Source organism: Mixophyes fleayi, chromosome 4, assembly GCF_038048845.1.
Source record: "Mixophyes fleayi isolate aMixFle1 chromosome 4, aMixFle1.hap1, whole genome shotgun sequence".
NCBI lineage: Eukaryota > Metazoa > Chordata > Amphibia > Anura > Limnodynastidae > Mixophyes > Mixophyes fleayi.
Window position 1 is genome coordinate 335,193,035 of NC_134405.1, and position 18,861 is coordinate 335,211,895.

General features: G+C 43.3%; 1 protein-coding gene across 3 annotated transcripts in view; it reads right to left on the reverse strand.

The window, feature by feature from the left end:
• Nucleotides 1-18,861, reverse strand: part of ITPR2 (inositol 1,4,5-trisphosphate receptor type 2) — a 180,753-nt gene that overhangs the window by 67,682 nt on the left and 94,210 nt on the right. For all 3 annotated transcript variants that reach the window (XM_075210447.1, XM_075210446.1, XM_075210448.1), the window contains 4 exons: nt 18,443-18,563; nt 16,770-16,960; nt 16,504-16,646; nt 15,088-15,196 (listed from right to left, as the gene is read on the reverse strand). In XM_075210447.1, the coding sequence (XP_075066548.1) occupies nt 15,088-15,196; nt 16,504-16,646; nt 16,770-16,960; nt 18,443-18,563 (564 nt within the window). The remainder of the gene's footprint in view (nt 1-15,087; nt 15,197-16,503; nt 16,647-16,769; nt 16,961-18,442; nt 18,564-18,861) is intronic.

An 18,861-nucleotide genomic window follows, 5' to 3' on the forward strand; every position in this document is an offset into this window, starting at 1 on the left:
AGCCCTTTTGAAGGTTAGAGGGCCACTTGTTCAGTTCCTGAAGTGTATCTGGTTGCCTATCACTGCCTTAGATGACGGGGTACAGGGTGCTGTATCGGGGTACAAGGCTTGGAGTCTAGGTGCCATAACATTCAAAACGAAGGTGCAGGCAGTACTTGGGTTCAGGGCTGTGGAGTCAGGTTCATTTGGTAAAATACTGGTGCGCCACTGAGAGGTATTACGTCTATTAGGGATAAGATTGGGCATCATGGGATCCAAATCTAGAATCTTAGTTACATTGGGGTTCTGTACCGAACTGGGGTGCGATTGTGGGATATAAAACGTGCCCGAGTTCAAAGTGGGGGTCTCGATTTCCTTGTGCCAGTTACGCAGGAATGCCAGCATAGCGACAGCCTTGTGCCGTTTCGCTTGCATGAAATTTCTGAAAGAACACAAAGTAAGAAAGAAAACGAAATAAATTACAAGATGATAACTATCATTGTTTCAGTCACTGACATCTCGTCAGCATCTGCTCGTAGAAAACATTTACGATGACAGCCTGCCAGCGGGTCCCACTCCAGCACAACAACACCTGGACACGACCAGCGATCCAACAACGTGCTGAAGCTGTCAGACGCCAACCAAATACGGAGTAGGTGGAAGGAACAGGGGAACGTGGAAAAAAGCAGAAAGAAACAAGGCGAAGCAGATGCCAATAATGAAGAGATTTATCTTGGTCTTGGCAGAGAAGCTGCTCGTCCTGGCAGAGCTGCATCGGGAACTGGCACCGGGAGTAGTCACAGAGGAGGGGAGCTGTGATTTAAGATATAAAAGAAGCACAGTCTACTCCCACGGCAGTGCGGAGACGCAGAGCTTGGCGGCCTGAGCTGCTGACTTTGAAAAATGTTCCCGTCCAAACGGTGGTACAGAAAAAGCCTGACTGCTGGATATTTATGACTAGGAGCGTTGAGGCGTTAATACCTCAGCGGGCATGATATTTAAGAATGAAGAGCGGAGAGATGTAGATGGTTTTAGACTGCGGTCTGCAAAATTCTACAGCAAAAAAAAAAAAAAAAGACAAAAGAAAAAAAAAGTTTGGCTTTATGCTGGGGCAGAATTATAAATGTCTGAGAAGTAATAAGACAGCAACCCAGATGTTTATTAGTGAATGATGATGTGGCTGCGAGTCAGGACAGATTACTGCGGGCGTATAATAACCCACTGAGATAATTACCCTCATGTGGTAATACATTTTCTAATTCAATGGCATATACAAACCAGCTTCGTATCATACTAGTTTACTGCCCCTGTTATACTTATGTAATGGGCTGTTTACCTATGTAACACTCTCTGGGGGGGGTATTCAATTGTCAGCCAGTTGTTTTTTTTGACCGCGTTAAGTTATTTTAACGCTCTTTTTTATAATATGGGTTAACTTTACCCGCAATTCAATTCCATTTATAACGCTCAGTTTTTTTTCCATCAAACGGTCCTCTCGCGCTCCAGTAGGAGGTCTATTGAAAGTATAGGGTGTGCGAGAGGAAGCCGCATTAAAAGCTATTCAATTGTTTTTTAACGCGGCGCGTTAAACAGGGAAATATGCTGTTTTATCTCGCACCTCTTTGGGGTGTGTTAAAAATAAAAAACCTCTGAAAAGTATTTTAAATCATGTAATGATGTGGAAAAAAAAAAGTTAAACTTATGTTTATCACTAATTCCTAACATGTGTAAGTTGATTTTCTTGTGAAAAAAAATATGAAATAAAATAAACATAAAAATAAAATAATTTGACATGGGATAGATGATTGTATGGTAACAAATAGTTCAATTAAAAAATATGCTAAAGAAAGTACTGTAATGTAGATATGATCAATGTGAAATGCATTATAATGTACGGAAATGTATGCAAAAATTTTTTTTGCTTTATACATGACCGAGTTAAAACTCCCTTCACTCCCCGCAAACACAATTTGTAACGTGCATGGGGCAGTGCTCTTTTTCAATTGAATTGCACAGGTTTTCACGCTGCGCTAACTCAAAACGTCAAAAACCCGTGGGAGATTATTTTTTTTTATTTATTTATTTTTAACGCTAAGGGGGAAAAAATAAAACTTGCTGACAATTGAATACCCCACTATGTTCTGAGCTGTCTGCCCCTACGAGCAACTGTCTATGGAAAGACAAGAGAGAAGACAGGTTCAGCAGGCATCCTAGCAGGATAAACACAGAGGAGCCGATTCACCAAGGCCCGCATACTGAGCGCAATGTGTGTTTGTTTCAGAACGCACAGAATTCGGGTTTGTGCACGCCCGTATTCAGCAAGGAGCGGATCTGAAGATACGTGAGCTGATGAATTCGGGTGCAGGTCTGCTCTGCTAAACTACACAAGACACTGCAAGACACGTCCAATACCTATGTGGAATATACATTCTTAAAAGAACACACAGAACAAAAATGATTGAATTAAAGTCACTGAATGATAATATAGAATAGATTCAAGACAAAACATAATTTTTTTTTTTCCATGAAATACATTTATTAGGATGTTATTAATGTCTACTGTACATAAAATACATGTTTACAGTTAATCCTGATTGCAAACACATGTTCTAGCTGTATACACAGCGTCATCACTAGTAATCGGCACTTACACTAGTCCTGTAGCTGGAGCAAGTGATATGGCTGATAAACAAGTACTTTTAAGAAGCAGAGGGTTTGAATCGGACGCTGGTGTGCGCTTGAGATTAGCGCACCCTTACTGTACAATGACTGCGGCCAAACGCCCCTTCAATGCCCCGTCCCCACCCTGAAATACAGGCTGCAGTACGTAACCTTTGTGCTCGAAAATAAATTGAATGCGAGGGGTCGGAGAGGGAGACAACTTGAAGGTGCCCCCCCCCCCCCCCAATTGCCTTCTGTAGCACACATTTCATGCAACTCATTTTTAAACTTTGAAATTATTTGCAAAGAGCCAAAAGTGCAGCCTACACCCAAGAACGATTGTCCACGGTGGCCGCTGGCGAGTGTCTGGCCGGTGAATAGGAGTCCTCGCATTAATCATTTAGCTCCAGTCGGCAATAGTCCTTTGTTTTTTTTTCATTTTGTTTAATGAGGTTTTCCCCCATTTCCCATTGGATCGAGAAAGATGAAAGATTTTTTAACTTTAATAAAGAAGTGAACAAGTGTTGGGGAAGTATCCTGGTAAATTAAAATTTATTTTAAAATAAATAGTGCCTTATTTATGTTACTCTTTTGGCCTAATGATCTTAGAGACCTTTGTCCACTACACTGGGACCCCAAAGACTGCACTCCAGAGGTCCCAATCTTTTTTATTACCCCAACAACTAGATCCTAGGGGGGTCTGACGAGCTCCAGAATTTTCCTAGCGAGTCTAGTGGCCTGAGAGGTGGGGAGCATGTTGTTTTTGATTGTCGACAGGTTGCTCTAACCCCACCCGCTTCCTCTCCCGTGTCTCACTTTTGCCCCATTATTGAGAATGAATACAATAAGCACTTTTGAGTCATCATCAGACATTTGCTTTTACTGTCTAACAAGCAGGTTCAAGGTCACTACTGATTGGTTGTTGTAGTTCAAAGCAAAATTGCATAACTAGATCTGACCAGCGCTCTCTCTGCAAGAAGAAAATTATATTTTCAAATTTAATTTGCTGCCCGCTAAATTCACGCAGCCAAAAACAACTGCCTCTGTCAGGCTCAGTACAGCGAAAACGCTGCTTATCTCAAATATCTACACTGCTGATAAGCTCCGGAAATCTTTAAATAAATATTTGCAATTCTGTATTAGTAGCTCTTTTAAAATGTCTTTAGTGGTTCTTTGAGAAAAAAAATACGATTCTTGCACTATCAGGATCAGGTCTCTCTTACCATACATTCTATGGCCTGTGGACGCCCTGTCAATTCACTGAGTGATCTTCAGCACAGAGACGGGACGTGTAATGTGTTGTGTAATGCTTTTGTGAGCTCAGGACTCCTGCTTGCAGCGCCAAATCCGCTGCCGAATCTAGCAACAAGGAAACTCTTTATTTCTGCAGCAATGAATAAACCGGAGGACATCTCTGGGGTAACGTCACACCCCGATACACAAATTAGGAGCTATGCCGCTCAAGGACATTCATTTTCTGAACCAAACTCATGGAGTATCACTGCTAAAAGCTATCAAACCAATGTCACATTACAGTGTAACCAATATTCATAAAAATGGGGCATGAGGCATTTCATGCCTCATTCTCCTCTAATGCCAGTGAGTTTCTCATGAATATTGGTGGTGCCCACAAATGGCTGCCTCCACTGTGTGGAGACCTGGCTCAATAAAGTCTGTCAGAAAACATGGCAGACGCCTGGCATGTCTGCTCTGACAGTAAAGGAGCGGCATAGTCCAATTGTGTTACTATAACTGCTATAGCAATGGGTCCGACAGAAGTTTGAAAGGGGGTGTGTCTCAGGCTGAAGAGGGGGTCATATGATTGGTTGTAACAGAAGAAGCTATTGGTGGGTGTTACCGTCAACCAATCATACCCTCCCCCTGCTCGGACCTGTATAATGCCATCAATGGGATTGGTTCAGCCCAAAAATAGCTTCTTCCCTTTGTTACAATCCAAATATCACTAATCTAGGCCAGAAATTAACAACAGGCGACCCCAGGGCCACATGTGGCCCTCCGAGCCTTCACCTGCGGGCCACAACTCCTTCCTGCTTTATTGTCTATTTTGCTTGTTATAGCTTGTAACACTTGTTTAAAACACTTGCTGATATGTTATTACAGAAAGAGGTCTCTGTCTTTAGTCAAATGTATTGTTTATGAGAGATAAAGGTTCATGTGCGACCCTTCTGAAGGACAGAGGGCTCCCTCTGCGGCCCCCGATAGAGGGCCCCTTTTGCTGCCCCCGATAGAGGGCCCCCTCTGCGGCCCCCGATAGAGGGCTCCCTCTGCTGCCCCCGATAAGAGGGCACCCTCTGCGGCTCCTGAAGTGTATCAAGTTACCTATTATTGAACAAGACATTATATTTACTATCAGTCATTACTTCTATCAGTGAGCACATGCACAATGGTTTTCTCGCCAATACAGACCTACAATGTATCTAACAGTAACAAGAGGATAATAGCTTCAGAATACGGCGTTTGTGGGTTTGCTGGTGCTGCACAAGACTCAGCAGCCGGTTACATAAGACTTCGCACTGATCCCCGGCTGACTCCGGGATGTGTACACAAAGCCCAACAATCTCAGCAACAATTCATCAATTCATGTGCAGCTAATCAGCCCATTTGCTTTCTAGCGTAGAGCAGGAGAGCGAGGGAGGGAAGGGGGGGGAAGAGCTTATCTCATGCAGAGTCACGATCGTTCAGAGCAATCTAATTGAATTTCAGGGCCAAGAGCATTGCACAACACGTGACGGCTCTCCAGTGGTGCCAGACACTGCAGGAGTTACATAATCACATGCTGTTGCTGGCTGACCAGGCGGTGCTCTCGCTCGTCTCCTCCAATCATTGCACCCCCCCCCCCCTCTTCACATGTGCGGTCACATGTCTGGGGCGAAAACTTTCTCTCATCAGTGGCTTTTATAGGAGACAGAAGGCAGGGAGGGAGAGAGGTGCCCGGGGTGGGGGGAGATGGGGACAATCAGCAGCTGATATGGGAGACAGATACAGAGGAAAACAAGACGGGAGAAGATGGAAAACGCGTCTTGGGAGCTGTAGACCTTGGCCGAGGCTGCTGTGGGACTACATATCCCAGCATGCTACAGCTGGACGCTCACAGGTTGTCCATCTCTGCTATAATAATGATAATGTTATCGCTCGATGAAGAATAGTTTCTATACTTCTAAATAAGGGGCAGACACGACAAAAGGTACAAGAGGCAAATGTCTAAAAGTGAGAGGTTCAAAAGGCCGACATCAACCTGAGGGTGCAGTGATGTTCATAGGCCCGGGGAGTAAAAGGTTTAGATGTAACGTTGTAAAAGTGGGGTAACTGTCCAAGCGAAAAGCCAATAAAGATGTGGGGTACAATCCTCTAAGGGGGGATTCAATCCCCCCGATGTGCCGCAGAAAGCCGCTGACACGGGCGTGAAGGCCGTGGCGATGTATCGTCTCTGATACGTACACCCCATAGAGGAAAAACAGCAATGATTGGGAACCGCAGTATCCAGAAATGATCATCATCATCACCATTTATTTATTTATATAGCACCACTAATTCCGCAGCGCTGTACAGAGAACCCACTCACATCAGTCCCTGCCCCATTGGAGCTTATAGTCTAAATTCCCTAACACACACACACACACACAGACACTAGGGTCAATTTGTTAGCAGCCAATTAATCAACCAGTATGTTTTTGGAGTGTGGGAAGAAACCAGAGCACCCGGAGGAAACCCACGCAAACACGGGGAGAACATAAAAACTCCACACAGATAAGGCCATGGTCGGAAATTTAACTCATGACCCCCAGAGGCAGGGTAGGGAAGAGAGGGAGAGAGGGGGGGGGGGAGAAGAGAGAGGTACGGAGAGAGAGAGAGGGTGAGACAGTGAAGAAGAGGTTAAGGGGGAAGGAAAGAGGGGGGAGAGGGACGGAGAAAGAGGGAGAGAGAGAGAGAAAGGAAGTGAGAGAGGGAGAGAGAGAGAGTGAGGGAGGAAGAGGGAGAAGGAAAGAGAGGGGGGTAGAGGGAGAGAGAGAGAAGAGAGAGGTACAGAGAGAGGGAGGGACAGAGAAGAAGAGGTGAGAGAGAGAAGGAAAGAGGGGGGAGAGGGCCGGAGAAAGAGGGCGAGAGAGAAAGAGAAAGAAAGTGAGAGAGGGAGAGAAGGAGAGAGAGGGAGGGAGAAAGAATGAGGGAGGAAGAGGGAGAGAGAGAGAGGGAGGAAGAGGGAGAAGGAAAGAGAGGGGGGGAGAGGAAGAAAGAGAGGGAGGGAGAGAGAAAAGAGAGGTACAGAGAGAGGGAGGGAGAGAGAAGAAGAGGAGAGAGAGCAGGAAAGAGAGAGAGGGGGGGGGGTGGATAAATAGAGAGGGAGGGAGAAAGAGGGAGAGAGAAAAGAAAGAGTTAAGGAAAAAAGAGACAGAGAAGGAGAGAGATAGAGATGGAGAGAGAAAGGGAGAGATCTGTATTTATAGATGATGACATTAGTCAGGAGAGCTGAAGACTTTGTGCAGCCCAAATGATTGGTGTCTAGCGGAGAATAAAACACTGATGTTTCTGAATCTCAAATAGAAATCGGTTATTCTTTGTGGGTGGCTGCATCCCGCTGCAGGAAACCCCCCTCTAGTGTTTCTTCCACTTTCCAGAGTCAATCTCATAAGATGTCATGCAGAGCATGTTATTAGTCATCCCCGGAAATCCCCACACAAATGACGTGTAAATCAATCATTATCTAGGTGAAGAGGATTCTACGAAAAGCAGGACACAAAGGCCACAGGAAGGAGGTCAGAGAGGGGTCTATCAGACCAGTGTGACATAGCTCTGCCCATGGTATACAGAGAAGATGTATGACGTGTCAAAGGGAAACAAACATTTCTTACAGGGAATATATAAATGCCTTTGTGGGGGAAAAAACTGGAAGGAGAAATAAACAGTTGCAGGAGTATTGATATTCCCAGTAATATGGGGGATTTCATTAAATGGGAATAAAAGATATTAAAAACAACTATGTTGGAGAAAAAAGAGAAGGTGCTCATAACCCAATAAATTAGTTTATGAAAGTAGAAAACCTACTAATTAAGCTGAATGCGAGTTTCCCGTACTGGACCATCCCTTGTAATCCTAAAACCGGAATTTACAACAACAGCTCACGGATTTCCTTAAATACAATGTATCACTATGAACATTCCAATGATCTGATTGGCTCAAGGACATTCTATCTCCCCCACTTTAAAACTGGAGCATGAACTACAATACGGACCCTAGTCAAGTATACCTTACAAATTAAGATTTGCTAAATAACTGACCAGTATATTTCTATATAGTTCTTATGTCGCACTGAAAATGACAAAATACTTTCAAAGCAATATACTTTAGCTCACTCTTAACCTCCAACCAAAAACACCGTCTAGAAGCAAAGATTAGTTGTTAAGTCGTCAGGAACATGATTAGATCGTCGCTTTTCTGCTCCCTGGAAGCCCTTTTAGCATTAGTGTTTATTACAATAAATTAATATGTATATAATCTGACTATGACTATAAAATTTAATTGCAGAACATGCTCCAAGGAAATGGATCCAACTTTTATGAGATTAGTCTTGTCCTAATATTTTACAACTGGATAATATCCTGTAAAGTAGATAAAATGTGTAGGGGCCAGTCCAGGGTAATAGCTCTTAGCATCATCAATTTAAGGGATGTGACAATTTTTATTGAGGGAAGATGGGACAGAATAAAAAAACAAGTCGTTCCGTTGTCCGAAACATCATTTTTTTTATATTTTTTTTTGCTGAGAAGACTTTCTTAAAATGTGCACAATACAACCGGGGGGGGGGGGGGTACCCCCGGGTCTCCAACTGCATAATGCTAGGTACACACTAATGCAATAATTGTGCAGATCACACGGTTCACAACCGTTTGGTCAGATACTGCAGGAGTGTGCACGCTCCCACGATCATGGTTTATTGTACCAAAGCACACTGTATCGTTTGATCTGGTTTTATAAATTTCCTAAAAATCACAATCAACGATGGAACGATGTTGGGCAGATATGGCAGTGTGTACACACTCACGGCCAGCAGCGTAGGCAGATATCTGTACAGTGTACAGAGTCAGGATCTTTTCAGCAGATGGTTATGAGAGATGAAGATCACAGATCTGAAGGTACATTGTGTAGCTGTATACGCAGGAATCTGCATGATCATCAGGACTTTCAGTCGTTGGTAAAATCATTGCAGAAATTGCATCTAAAGTAAAATTGCATCAGCGTGTACCCAACTTTAGACCAACTTTGGAACATCCTGGGGGCTAAATGCAGTGCTCCTATCTTCCAATTGATCATCGCCACCCGGTGGCCACATTAAGTGGTGGCAGTCTAGCCTCTCGGGAACACACGTGTGATTTTAGTACTAGTTTATTGAAATGAACAACAGACTAGTCAGAAACTGTATTTTGTTTCTCAGTTTTGCACATCTGCATTTTGCTATATCTGCATTGCTTATTGATATCTTATATTTTCCCCAGCACTTTAACCTCTGTCTCTCCCCTAGAGGAGTCTATACAGATTTTGAATCCATCATCATCATCATCACCACCATTTATTTATATAGCGCCACTAATTCCACAGCGTTGTACAGAGAACTCACTCACATCAGTCCCTGCTCCATTGGAGCTTACAGTCTAAATTGCCTAACATACACAGACACACACACTAGGTCAATTTGTTAGCAGCCAATTAACCAGTATGTTTTTGGAGTGTGGGAGGAAACCAGAGCACCCGGAGGCAACCCACGCAAACACGGGGAGAACATACAAAATCCACACAGATAAGGCCATGGTCGGGAATGGAACTCATGACCCCAGTGCTGTGAGGCAGAAGTGCTAACCACTGAGCCACCGTGCTGCCAATCCATATTTTGTTACTTATTTTCTCTTCCTACTGTGTTGACAAATAGATGAGCAGATAAAGTGATAGCTTGCCTCATACATGGATATCAGCAAATCGTCCTGACATTAGTGAAAATGGACCCAAAAGGCCCATTTCCAATTAGTATTTCAGAACTACAATGACAATTGATAGTGACTGACAAATACGTCTCAGAAAAGAGATTACAGCGAAAGGGAATCTTATTCAGCAAAATGCAATCACCAGACTAAAGTGTGTGTATCAAATAATCCTGGAATAAGCTCTGCAAGACTCCTAAACACACTCATCCTTTAAAAGAATTACTGTTCAAAGTGCACCCATATGCCTACAGAATACACTTTATGCTCCAGTAATGCCTCTAGTTACTGATGAATTAAATGTCCTGTATTCTCATGGATATTGGTTTAGTCCACACAAAATGGTGGCCTCCACTGTGTGTATAGGTGAAAGGTGCACATTCGAATAGATCTGTGAATTAACATCCTCTGTCATGACAGTGCATAAGAAAACTGTAGTATCAGCATTATCTGTTGATTCTGTATGAAACTTTTCCCCAAGTTTAGGTAGCACCTGCATCCAGCCGTAGGGGGCCTCGATTTGCCGACTGCGTCATTGTTACTCCGCCCCCCTGCTAAGAAACTACGCAATTGTGTTATTTTGCGCGTAAGCCAGGCCAGAATGACAGGATACGCAACAACCTGCAAGTATGGTTTCAGTGTGGCTCCTGATTGGACAAGAATGTGACCAGCCAATCAAAAGCAGCACAGGAACACGCCTCCTGCTCCATAGGACTTGTTAATGTTCCTTCCTATCTAAAACTTCTTCACAAGTTACAGAATTATACTATACATGGCATATTCTCTGTACATTGACAGAACTGAACTCGTCGCCTACACATTAACCAGCATTATCCCACCGCAAACTACAAGAGTGAGTACTGCAGTTTTATAAATGATATTCTCAAGGACGGTAAGTTTGTTAATAACGGTGCACGCAAACAGACTGAACTGCAGAACGGTATCCGCTGTGTGCCTATGGCGTAACTCAGTCACTTCAGTACGGATTAAGACAGGGCTAGAAACTTGGACTAAATAACTTGAATCGAACCCTTTGTCTCTAACATAATCTACGTCACAGAACGCAAAGAGAACAAATACGGATGTTTTATGATAATTACAGAAAAGCATGCTGCATTAATCTGGGTAATTCTGTTAGCACAAGTCACTTTGTGGGTCTTAATCGAGGTCAGATGCCTTTAAACTCAACCAGTGTGTCTATTAAACCAGGGGCTCATGAAATCCTAATATTCAATGTAGCAGGACACAAACCTTTACAGGAGGCAGAAAACGTGATGACGCCCTCTCTTCTAGCCATGGTTATTGTCTATAAATCAACTATATGTGTGTGGCTCTACCTTTAGGTCCTGAACAATCTTACTAGCAGTAATTTATATATTGTATTTACATCATTTGCACATTATGATGCGATTTGGGAGCCTCCAATTAATTTGCGGTGTAAAAATCAGAATGTTCGTTCTTAGTGATCACCTGTAAATCGTTCTGGTGTTGTTGCTGCAGCTTCTTATTTGTCAAACACGGGGGACGTGTGATTAACGCACGCTGGGCTCTCTAGGAGACGCCTGCGGATGGTTTGAAAAAGGACGTGAAAATCTGAAGCACCTGATTTGAATGTGAAAGAATAAGCAGATGATGGTAACCTGTATATTGTGGGACTACAAATCTCAGCACGCCTACACCTGGCTTAGGTAGGAATTCTAATGAAGAGGACTAGATTGAATCTTCCTGTAGTGTGGATAGCTTCATATACACAGGTCGGTCTGGCTCTAGGCAGCTACTAATGGGGTGAGGTCCAAGGATGGGGGGGGGGGGGGGGTGATATGATCACATGACACTCACAAGCCCCCACGACACATCTGGGGGTTCAGATCCCTTTAACGACAAACCCGTCGTCTCCTCCGGATCGCTCAGTAACGTGATCCACGCTCTATGTCACTAACATGCTGCACTTTGGCATAGAAACTGATTAGATAGACGGTGTATTGAGGCGACCGGTCAGGTCATAAACATCTCATTATACAGATTCTACAGCTGATTAGTTCATTGTGTCATATACATGAATAAGTGCAGAACAATGTACTGGTGACAACACAAGTTATGAAGGATAAAATCAGAATTCTGGATCCCCCACCCGTAATCATTTGCGCCCCCAAACCCCTATATAATTGGCTTCCCCCTATCATTTTTTGCCCACTCCTATCCTCAAAATTTGTTAACCCCCCCAAAATCCTCTGCTGTGCCGCTATCATTTGGAAATATATCCTATTTATACTTCTATGGTACTGAGACATTCTGCTTCATACGTGTAAACATTACTCCATGACCGGTGATTTCACACATATAATACCACGAGGGACCAAATTACTCTAAAAAAAAAACAGTTGCTTGGTTGCTATGGGTTACAGCACCTCTTTGTACAACAACCTGGACGTTAGTTTTCATAAATGTCCCCCACAATGTAATTACTGGACGGGCTTGTGGTCTAAAAGATTCAATACACAGAGTGATTAGTCTTATCACCATCCTTTATTTACGCAGCGCTGAACATTGAGGGGATCAGGATACTAATAAATAACATACAAGGACATGAAACGGAAGGTAAGGATGGTCCTGCCTAATGAGCTTACAATCTAAACGAAGTGGGAACTATTGATACATATAGAGGTGGAATGATAACTGTATCTGGTGCTGGGGAAGAGAGACACTGAAAGGCAGAATTATTAACGAGCCCTGAGCTGCCGGCTGTAGTGCAGAGAACTAAACATTATCTTATAAACGTGTCTATTCCACCTGGTGTGAAACCAGCACTGACATCAGCAGCCGGACTCCCAGCACCACGGCAGATGCCCGTGGAACAGCGGCCACTAGTGGACAGTGCCATCACTGCCGCTAGGAAAACGTCAGCTCAGCTTGTAGACTACACTTCTATGCTGCCAATTTCAGCTGTGACGTTTCCGCACATAAACGCTCATGTGACACTACAAGACTGGAACAGCCCATCTGACCCAACTGTGAATGGGCAAAGGGAACACGATAGGGGGACTCAGATGTGCGCTACAACAGTACAACCCTATCCCCCCCCCCCCCCAAACAAGAGGGCAACTATGTTTCCCGGAGTGAAATAATAAAAATAGTATTTAAAGTTTTCGTTTTTGTGTGCTCATGACAGAAATAAACACCATGGGATAATTAGGATATGAATATACATCTAAAGATGTGTTTTTCGCTGCAGTACTGTGATACAAAAGGATTATGTGCTGTGATAATATGAAAACATAACTGAAACACACAGCATAGCAACAGAGGGATAAAAATAAACCACATTTACGTATAAAGAGTTCACTTAGTGTTTTTAGCTCATTGATAAATAAAACAAAACTGCCTTAGAATATACATTGCTTTACCTTTCTCGGTTTCCTTCTCTGCTTCTCAGACACATCAATATATCATCAGGCAGAGTGGTTTATTTTTGTTGCCCTTGGATATGACCCAGCTCTGCTCTGCTGTCTGCATTGGATGCAACTGTATCCAAGGAGCAGCTTTATGTCATATAAAACTTGATGATATATATACAAGTGTGAAAGGCACAGAAAGAAGTCAGAAAGGCAAAGCAATGTGATTAGTAAAAGTTGTAGGAGGGCAGGCACCAGCCACTACCTTAAAGTCACCTGAAGGTGGAAATCTCATTTAAGGTTTGCTTCACGTTGGGACGTAAGTCCATTTACGTGATGTACCTTGCATGAAATATCTCTGTAAATGCTCAGAAACAAACCTCACGCCAATGAACGTATTCAATTCATGCACAGAACATGTGAATGCCAGGAAGATAGACTATATAATCACATGATGTATGTACAGCACACATTAATAACATCTTTATTTATGTATTTAAAGTATATATATATATATATATATATATATATATATATATATATATATATATATATTTTAAATCCATATTTTATTAATAATTACACTGTTAAGAGTTGTTTGTTTATTTTATAATTAATATTTTTCCGTGTTCTGATGTGACCATTAGTGAACAGATAGTGCGGTCTCTTCTATCTGCTAAAGCTGGGTACACACTACAGCTGGGCACACACTACAGCTGGGCACACACTACAGCTGGGCACACACTACAGCTGGGTACACACTACAGCTGGGTACACACTACATCTGGGAACACACTACAGCTGGGAACACACTACAGCTGGGCACACACTACAGCTGGGCACACACTACAGCTGGGAACACACTACAGCTGGGAACACACTACAGCTGGGTACACACTACAGCTGGGCACACACTACAGCTGGGAACACACTACAGCTTTTTCACCAGATTATCGGGCCAATCACACGATAAACGATTGTTAGGTCCAATATCACTTTAGTGTGTACACTCCAACAATCACGTTTTATCGTGCGAAAGCTCATCGTACCGTTTCATTTTATAAATGGACTAAAAATCACTATCAACGATGGAACGATGACGTTCCAATCCTGCAGTGTGTATGCACTCAGGACCGGCAATGTCTATAGATCACTATGGAGGGTGCAGAGTCACCATCTTTTCAGCCGATGGTTATGACAGCTGAAGAGCACAGATCTGATGGTAAATCATGTAAAAAGTGTATAGTGTGTACACAGGGATCAGCTGCTGATCGGGACTTTCAGTCATTAGTAAAATCGTTACAGATATCGCATTGGGAGAAATTTTCTGCAGTGTGTACCCAGCGTAACATCACCATTTATATAGCACCACTAATTCCACAGCGCTGTACAGAGAACTCACTCACATCAGTCCCTGCCCCATTGGAGCTTACAGTCTAAATTCCCTGACACACAGACAGACAGACACAGACTAGGGTCAATTTGATAGCAGCCAATTAACCTACTAGTATGTTTTTGGAGGTGGGAGGAAACCAGAGCACCGGAAGGAAACCCACGCAAACACGGGGAGAACATACAAACTCCACACAGATAAGGCCATGGTCAGAAATGTAACTCATGACCCCAGCGCTGTGAGGCAGAAGTGCTAACCACTGAGCCACCGTGCTGCCCTAACATATGAAAACAGATTCAAATGGAAACGTATCTTAAGATCCAGTCAGATTTCAATACGGCCGGTTCTACACACAAGTTCGAGCCTCTTTTTTAAAACGCAAGTTGCATCTGAACATGGATCAGACCCTTTTTGACAAGTATTAAGTTCACTTGGTCTGTAATTCACCTCATCTAAAGAGCCGCAGGAGTAAGACCGGTAACTGTGTATTTATATATTACTATTGCATCTTGTTCTTAGGTAGTTTATCTCAGTGATTTGTTGCTAGACCCATAGAGAACCGGAGGATACATATGAAGGATAATTATTATAAATGCAGCTTTTAAATGAGAAGAAAATGTCAGGAAGACAAAGGTTCCCCAGGTCTAATACTGCATAAAACACAGACACAAACCTGCTCGGTGAAGCTGTCCTTCTTGTCTAACATTTCTCGTAATGTTTGAAGTATTTTGATACAAAGCTTCTCTTCTTTCTCCATCAGTTTCTTTGTGTGGTTAATTAACCTGTGAAATTGCATTTATTAGCTTTACAACGGCGTTCAGCGATTGCTGTGCAGCACAAGCGTCAATATTAAACTTTTCATGCAAGCGGAGACTGTTCTGTCGCTGGGGAATTACTTACGCTAGAGGTGTTTATGAGTTTTAATTTTTTTTTTAGATTTGGTTAATCATGATTTGATTAATCTGGAATTGACAAATTGGAACTTTATTTCCTAAAGAGGTGTGATGGACCACAAGGCAGTGTGACAGGAGCCTCAAATGTATCTGTGCTGCTGGGAGACCCTGCTCCTTCCACTATATAACTCTCAGTCTGTGGCTTCCTGCTGCCTCCATTCATCTCCTCACCTCATGTCTCTACCCCTGTAACATGCAGCCCTGTCCTCACTAACACATCACTCATCTCCTGATATACTCTGTGCTGCTGGAGGACCCTGCTCCTTCCACTATATAACTCTCAGTCTGTGGCTTCCTGCTGCCTCCATTCCCCTCCTCACATCATGTCACTGCCCCTGTCACATGCAGCCCTGTCCTCATTAACACATCACTAATCTCTTGATATACTCTGTGCTGCTGGGGGACCCTGCTCCTTCCACTATATAACTCTCAGTATGTGGCTTCCAGCTGCCTCCATTCCCCTCCTCACATCATGTCACCGCCCCTGTAACATGCAGCCCTGTCCTCACTAACACATCACTCATCTCCTGATATACTCTGTGCTGCTGGAGGACCCTGCTCCTTCCACTATATAACTCTCAGTCTGTGGCTTCCTGCTGCCTCCATTCCCCTCCTCACATCATGTCAATGCCCCTGTCACATGCAGCCCTGTCCTCACTAACACATCACTCATCTCCTGATATACTCTGTGCTGCTGGAGGACCCTGCTCCTTCCACTATATAACTCTCAGTCTGTGGCTTCCTGCTGCCTCCATTCCCCTCCTCACATCATGTCAATGCCCCTGTCACATGCAGCCCTGTCCTCACTAACACATCACTCATCTCCTGATATACTCTGTGCTGCTGGGGGACCCTGCACCTTCCACTACATAACTCTCATCATATCACTGCCCCTGTCACATGAGTGAACAGATCAGCAAACCACCCTCCAGATACAATCTCTTCTGCTATAAACATCTCATTGACAAACCTGTTGGTAAAGCCAAGAACGTGTTCTACCAGTTTCATAATTTGGACAACAGGTGGCGCTGTTCTGTGGTTTACGTTTAATTTGAATCAGTTGGATTTGCTGATGGCCGTACGTTTGGTTGAGTATTTATAGCTTGTGGTGTAGGGGATGAGAAGGATGGACTTACTTGGACATGAAGGCCCCACATCGGATTCGAGCGTCGCTCCCGTCTGGAAACAGAAGCTCCGGACTGTGCAGAACGTCCACCAGGACGGAGAACTCGGCCAGCAGCATGGGACTGAACTGAAGCTCCAGCGAGGACACCACGTCCTAGAAATATGTACGACAGACGTCAGCCTACTGGACGGACGTGTGTATAGATATATAATATGTATTCTGTGAGCACATCAATACAACAGTGAGGTGCGATAGACAAATATAATACTCTCTAACCTGCAGCTTCTCTATGATGTTCCTGTAGTCCCAGGCCGGGCCCCCGAGCACATCCTTAAAGCGGGGCCCGGTGCGCGCCGTCATCCGCCAGCCCATGGCCGCTCTCTGCACCATGTTAGAATGACTCTTCAGGAACAACGTGTTCACCTGACTGTCCAGATCCACGGGAATCGCCATCCCCCGATTCTTGGCTTTTGGGGAGGAAGATGTCACGTTAGCAGAATAGCAGGACACTGATCCGTACAAGGACGATGTATTCAGCTTATTGACAAGAACAATAAAAATATTATAATAATTTGCATTTTGTGATTTGTCGCTTGACGATTGGAGAGAATTTACTCCTTCACGACCGAACCAAACCTCACTTCCTGGATGCATCACTTTAGCCTACACAAATAAGGTTTAGATTATTTTTTGTGAAACAGATAGAGCTATTTTTAGGTATCAAACTGGAACAAATAACCTCTTATTTTATAACTTTTAAATAAATATTCTGTAGAATAAAGGTATAAGTTACTGTGAGGTGTGTAGAGCATATAGCGGGTTTCTATGCATAGAGTACAGTACAGATAGCACAATAAACGTGTAAAGAATAAACGCTTTATTTAGCCGTATCACTTGCACCAGCAACAGATCAGGGGGTAAATGTATCAATATGCGGGTTCTTCAACACCCGCGTGTTCAGCCTCTTCCGCGATTAAATTTCAAGCGGCGCTGCATTATAAAGGGTTAACTTCCCTTTACAATGCAACGCCGCTTGAAATTTAATCGCGGAAGAGGCTGAACACGCGGGTGTTGAAGAACCCGCATATTGATACATTTACCCCCAGGTCTAAGCGCCGACTGATAACGATGACACGGCATCGTCTTTGTGTCACACACAGTGCGTCTGAGTCATTAAGGAGAGCAAAATAAAAAAAGCTATAACCTTGCACCTGGGCAAAACCATGTTGCATTGGAGGGGGGGTGGCAGATTTATAGTTGGGGTAGGATATGTCCTAGATCAACTTTAAATTTCACTGTAAAAATAAAGTTATCAAGTATCTGTGTGCTAGATGACGAAGCAGACAGTATTTTCTTTATGTGCAGATAATAAACTAATTTGCACCCCTCGCATTGTAACATGGTTTGTCCCGGAGAACATTTACTCCTTTTTTTTGCCTCGCTCTCCCTTATGACTCAGGCCCTATATATACGCCACTAGATCGCACAAAACATGAGCATGCAAGTAAGAAACATAATAAAAGGCAATGTATGTAAAAAAAAAACAAATATTTTTTTATTTTTTTAAAAACATATTTGTATTAATGATTATAGTGTTATGTGTTGTTCATTTGTTTGCTAAAATATTTTTTTGCGAAATGCGTTGTGCTGTGACTTTACAGTGCACATATGCTTGTACGTATACTGCGCTCTATACACTCACATTCAAATCCAAACGCATATAGAGATCCGAATATGGGCGGAATTACCATTTGGTTCCGTGCTCTTTATTTAATCGCAAGTTGCGTTGGGAGTGTATACGGATGCGCACACCATTAGGCAGCATTGTTGTTATTTACTGAACATGGAAACAGTGAAAGGTATCGGCCCATATTGTAATTGAACATGAAGATAATCTGAGAACCTGAGGTGATTAAGGTAACGGCCCGCGGATGAGCGCACACACTCACCCACTTCCGCCAGCGTTTTAATACACGACTCCACGGAGGATTTCTGAGACGGGTTCGGCCACGTACAGTTGTAAATCCGGAACGCTGACTGAAGAAGCTGGATGAAGACCGGCTGGTGGGTCTGCGGGGGGGAGAATATCTGGCCGTTAAGTATAGAACGCACCATCTGCGTATAAATAAATCTATGTGGTAAAAGTAATAAATCTATCATCACACCACGTACACCAGCGGTCTGCTCACCGGGAAAGCGGCCATTTTGCTGGATGAACCAACAGAACAATTATATATATAAAAATGTGTGACAGAACTTGAGATATGTGCCATTGGAATCAACAGAAACACAGACTAGTTTCCTATGTTATCCGCTATTTCTGGTTACAATAAGCTGGCGGTGAACTTCTATGAGATTCCTAACAGGA